The 5,926-nt window shown below is 47.0% G+C and overlaps 1 protein-coding gene across 1 annotated transcript in view; it reads left to right on the top strand.

Annotated features, from left to right (window-relative positions):
• The first annotated feature begins 706 nt into the window (after window positions 1-706).
• LOC119403141 (beta-1-syntrophin) overlaps window positions 707-5,926 on the top strand; it is a 133,780-nt gene continuing 128,560 nt past the window's right edge. Inside the window, exon 1 of the mRNA XM_037670092.2 lies at window positions 707-1,223. Coding sequence (XP_037526020.1) covers window positions 776-1,223 — 448 coding nt within the window. The 5' untranslated portion in view covers window positions 707-775. The remainder of the gene's footprint in view (window positions 1,224-5,926) is intronic.

The raw sequence follows: 5,926 nt of genomic DNA, 5'->3' as shown, positions 1-5,926 counted from the left end.
CTCGTGACGTAATTGTACTAGATGTATTTACAATACAGATAATGTTGCCGTAACTTGTGTTAACATGCGTCATCTTTTGAAGAATAAAAAATTAGCTGTAGTTCAATAATGCAACAATGTAACAGATTATGTGTAGATGTTCTGTGGTTTAACACCAAACAATGTGAGATAGCCACTTTTGGTTGTAGGAAAACCGGCAGGGCGATCACAATCACATACAGCTAATCGTTGTGCTCGTGTGCACATAGCAGCTTCTCAAACCCACCGACACCCAAATACCTTGCTCGTAGGTTACAGATAAAACTGTTAAACAAAAAAAAAAAACATATTGAACCATGGCTCTAACTACAAGGATAACCGCAGATCCTCGCTGTAATCGATAAGTGAGTGGAATAAACACCATACCTTACACCTACAACACGCAAATAGCTAAAAAGAAAATTATATTAGTAAAAATAAATGGCTATGATCACTCAGTTCTTTCAGTTCTGTGAGCCATGACGCTCGTGACTCGTGCGCGATCGTTGAGATTATAGAGTATTGTGAGAAACTCTATGGTTGAGCTCATGCATGCACGACATAGTACACCGCTATGGTACACCGGAATCACTGGAAACGAAACCAAAACACGCTGAGAAGTGCAAGGTGACGCCACTACCAGCCACTACGCGGCCTTCCTGACTTTCCTTTCATTGCGCGTGCGCGGCCGGCCGTGTGCTGCGCCCTCAGTTGCAGACGGGTTGCAGCTCGCGAGCCGTCGTCCGTCGAGGCTAAGATGGCGACTACGACGTCGTCGTACACTCGCACGGGCGTGCTTGAAGTGTACGCCAAACAGCAATGGCACAAAGTGTTGGCGACGCTCGAAGAGGACCATCTAAGTTTATGCCTGGACGAGAGCTACGAAGTGCCGCCGATCACTAATAATGGCACGCTTTCGGATAGCGAACCAAGCGACATCCCGGAGAGCATCGCCAACACCAAGCGGGTCGTGCGAGTCGTTAAGCAGGACAACAACGGCCTCGGGATCAGCATAAAGGGCGGCAAAGAAAACAAGATGCCCATTCTTATAAGCAAGATTTTCAAAGGCATGGCAGCAGACACAACGGAACAACTTTACGTCGGAGACGCCATCCTGTCGGTCAACGGGGAAGATCTGAGGGACGCAACACACGACGAAGCGGTCAGGGCCCTCAAGCGTGCCGGCAAGGTTGTTGACTTGGAAGGTGAGCATAGTGGCAGCATTCGTTGTCGTCACCTATTGTTTAGTTACACAGCGGCCGAGACCGCAACTCTCGTATGCTGCTCACTCCAAGAGCTGCGCTTGGAGGGGGCGTGTGGCTTGTTTGGCTACTACGATGAGAGTGGAGACCCCAAACCTCGGCGCCACGCCTGGTGCGTCGTGATTTGGGCACACTCGTACCGCCCACTTTAATATTCCTGACACCGTCGTTGAAAAGTGCATTTGAAGGCGTGCATTCGCTGTTACCGCGACTAGCATTTCGATCTACTATGTGTGCCGGCTGCTCATCATGAAGTCGCGATCGTTCGTTCATTGTCCAGCATGGTCAGAATACCAACAAGTGCACCATAAGAGCACATTTTTAGAACAGTTTGGTGGACGGAATTGTTAATCATTGTTAATAAATTTATTCGGCTCTTTAACTTGCGGCTGACAGATCGCGCGGTTCACAGCTGCGTGATATCTTTTGTAATCGCTTGACTTATCGCCGATGTGAATGGAACATTTCCAGTGTAACTTACTGAACGATTTCCTATATAACAAGTTTCAGTGTCAATACCGAACTGATATGGGCGTGCCTTAGTGGTGTCGCTTTGGCTATTTCCTTGAGCGCTCATGACAAAAACAAGACCTGCACTTGAAAGCGTCTGATAAACGTTTTGCCTTGTTCTTGTCATGAGATATGGAAGCAGTGATGTTTATATCACGCAAGAGTTTGAACAAAAATAAGGGGAGATAACTAGGTGGACAATCTTCTCGCGAGATTATATGGCGAGCATGAGTTAATTGTTACGCATTTTTTCTTTCCTTGCATGTACATACGTACGTCAGGGCGATCGGTGGTCTGAGCAAGACTGATTTGGGCAAGTTGGTACATGCTTAGCAGGGGAAAAACGTGGTGGTCTGAGCTCTAATTTCTATTTTAACTACTAGTCAGGTTTCCATACATTTCTAAAAAGCAAATAAAAACCGAAATACTGATAAATGCACCGCGAGCGTTTGCAGAAATCCCATTCATCTTGAAGCTGTTGACAAAAGCCACGACAGTCAGTAGTGTATGGAAGCGGCCGGTTCAATTGTAGCGTAAATTAATGCTAGCCATAGCGGTAGGCAAGTGAAAACTGGGTCGCCACTACACGAGGGGGTACCAGATTGATTCTTCAGGGCGTCGAATATTGCGTCTCTGAAAAATTAAATAACTCGACAAACAAATTTCACCGAAGTACATGGCACCAGGAGTTGAAAGTTACTCAATGGTATGCATAACAACAACAAGTTGAAAGTTGCTCAACGGTAGGTTTAAATCTGTGAACGACGAAACCGATCATGTGGGAATGTCAATAACAAATTTTCATAGGCTTACTGTCTAGGCAAAGAAAAAACAAATGTTGCACATTCATTTGCAAATGCTTTAGTTGTCCACTTTATGGAAACTTCAGCGTCTTATTTTGATAACTGAAGTTCTCATTTGAAAAACATTTTTTTTGTAATTTACAGTGCTTAGAAATTGAAACTCTGAGCGCATGGCGGCAGGCGCTTTTGGCGCCACCGATCATCGTTGATCGAGCGATTTCGGAGGGGTCCAATACAGTTACAAAGGCTCTTGCTCTCAAAGCTTGCCGCAATAGATGAGCTCGGTGTCCTCAGAGCGTCACCATTCATGCGATATTTTCAATTAGTCTTTTTTTTTCAATTAGCCAGGAATGCCCTTCATTCTGCCTTACCAGAATTCTTACTTGATTTATGAAAAGTGAAAACATATGTTGCTTTACTTTGGTGGTCCACATCACGATTGCGTTGGTAAAGTGCACGGCATTGTGAATGAAGTTTTATACAGTTCTACGCACAAGATATATTGAGTCATTTCGAAAGATAATCGGCAGTTTTCGAATAGGAGCCCCAATAGGTTTTGGGGCCCCAAAGAAATAGCGTCGAGGCCACTGTGCATGCGCGAGACCCAAACAGTGTTTGGGTTTTGCGTCGAGGACGCTATTTATCGAGTTTAGCGGGAGCCCCCCTCCCCAGTGCCCATCCCAAAATCATCATCATCATCAGCCTGTCTACGCCCACTGCAGGGCAAAGGCCTCTCCCATGTTCCGCCAATCAACCCGGTCCTGTGCTTTCTGTTGCCACGTTATACGTACAAACTTCTTAATCTCATCTACCCACCTAATTTTCTGTCTTCCCCTCACGCGTTTGCCCTCTCTTGGAATCCAGTCAGTTACCCTTAATGACCACCGGTTATCCTGCCGACGTGCTACGTGCCCGGCCCATATCCATTTCTTCTTCTTAATTTCAACTATGATATCCTTAACCCCCGTTTGTTCCCTGACCCACTCTGCTCTCTTCCTGTCTCTTAAGGTTACACCTATCATTTTCCAAAAGCTTTCCATCTTAAAAGCTTTGCGTCAAACAAACATGACGGCACCCACTGAAGCGACGGCTCTTGGCCAAGACTAGAGTGACCTATAGAATAGGGGGATCCGGAGTGCCCAAAGCGACGCAGACCCTATTCGAAAACTCTTAGCTCCTGCTTGACCCAAAGCGAGCACACGCAAAGGGCTTTGGGACCCCTATTCGAAAACTCCCTATTAGGGAGTTTTCGGGATTGCGGCGGGAAAATGAAAAGTGAAACTTTTTACATTGATTTTCCCGTCTATTAATGAACCTATTAACCCCGCTAGACTTTTCAGAGTACAGTTTATCGGTCTAAACTAATTTATTGTTTCGCATTAGCGTCCCTTTGGCGACGAGCTGATGGCGGCGCAGCCTTTGGACGATAATGGCGGCCGAGGACACCTTCTGTTTGCCGATTACTTCCCGCCTTCGGCCCCGAAAGCCGGAGACCAATGGCAGGCCGTTGGGAGAAGCACGTCACCGCTTCGTTTTCATTTTTTTTTTTTTGCATCCATTGTGGTGCTCGTTTTCCTTCGGACTCGGAACAACGGGGGTGGGCCGGGGCGCTGCCGTGAAACTTGGGCACCCCAATGGAGAACCCTGTGCGCGCCTGCGAGGCGAACCACAATGCAGTTTCGACTAAGGAGGAACAGAGAGACGACAGAAACAAACAGCCCCCCAGCAGTGGCCTAGCCAGGGATGGGGTGTCCCCCCCCCCCTGAAAATTTTTCAATTTTGCATGTGTATAATACACACACGCATACAAACGCACGCACAAAATACATAAAATATGGTCCCCCCCTCCCCCCGAAAAATATTTCTGGCAACGCTATTCCCCCCTAGTGTTTGCTGTATCTGTGTTTGTCTCTTGTCAAAATTGTATTGATTGTGTTGTAGCCCACTTTTATGGTTCGGGGTTAAAGTTCGCAGCGCACGAATGCTACATTACTTTGAATACCCCAGACGATGAAATGATTTTTATTTATTGATTGACTTTTGACATTCCGAGGCACTACATAGGGCAGGGCTTACAACGAACAACCATGCAGTAGTGGTCCAACTGTGCCATTCGCACAATTTTGCTGCAATCCAGTCTCCGTGCGCCCTACTTCAACTAAAGTTCGCTGTTGCGCGAGCATATAAACGGCAGAGGAGCATTTCTGACCCTAGATTTCTTTAGTTTCGGCACCAAACCCATCAGTAGCTTTTTTAAGATATGTGTAAACTATAATAATTATTGGGGTTTTAACGTACATCCCAATCCCAAAAACAAGATATGATCATGAGGGACGCCGTAGTGGAGGGATCCGGAAATTTCGACCACCTGGGGTTCAAGCACTTTCGCCTCCATCGAAAATGCGGCCGCCGCGGCCTGAGATTCGATCTCGCGGCCTTCGGATCAGCAGCCGAGCACCGTAACCACTAGACCATCGTGGTGGGTATATGTGTAAACTGGTATCGAAACTTCCATAGAAGCCCATGCGTCAAGAAGTTGGCGCCTCGTGGCCACCGTCGCCATCTACGTATCGTGGGGACAACTAACAGCAAACAAAAAAATAGTGAAATATGCCGTACAACTGGAAGCGGTAGCGACGTGGCGCATTTACGCTACAATGCGCGAAATTGTCATTTTTTTTTTCAAGTGCTGCTCTTTTACTTGCTTTTGATAACAACTGGATTTCTTTTCTTTTTTTGCATCTTTACGCCTCGCTAATGGTCGTATGCGAGAGAAAAGGAGGATGAACGAGAAGGATTTGAGTAACAAGCTTGCTTTATTATATACAAATAGTATACTTGCATTATGCAGCAAAATAATTTGCAGATGAAAAAAAATTACAGCATATCTACGGGGTGAATGATGATGAGTGGGGCGAAGCTCCGGAGGGCATCATCGGTAAACCGTGAATACGAGTAATTCGCCCCACTAAAGTAAACACGTGAGAAATGTTAAATATCAAACTTTCTCGCGTCGGCTGCTCGACAGTCACCTGTGAAGCGCCGGCGGTGGCCACTTCTCCTGATGTAGGGCTTGGCTGGAGAAGTTCCAGAGGGATGGCCTCGGGACTAAGGCCCCGCAGTCGGCGACTGTAGCGGTGGACAGGAGTATCCACTGCAGGAACGGGTTGCGGGATCGGACTGGCAGAATCGCTTCGTGAAGGGGTGGTGAGCATCAGGCGTTGAAGTCCGAAGAACCGAAGACCCGAGCGTCGTCTTCCTCAGAGAAATCGTGGTTGCTGCTCGAGCTTCCCACTTCGTCGTCCTCAGTTATCTAGCCGGCCTTGAGCCGTG

Source organism: Rhipicephalus sanguineus, chromosome 1 (genome assembly GCF_013339695.2).
Source record: "Rhipicephalus sanguineus isolate Rsan-2018 chromosome 1, BIME_Rsan_1.4, whole genome shotgun sequence".
Lineage (NCBI taxonomy): Eukaryota > Metazoa > Arthropoda > Arachnida > Ixodida > Ixodidae > Rhipicephalus > Rhipicephalus sanguineus.
Note: the sequence above shows the minus strand (reverse complement) of the source record. Positions and strands in the feature narration are given on the sequence as shown.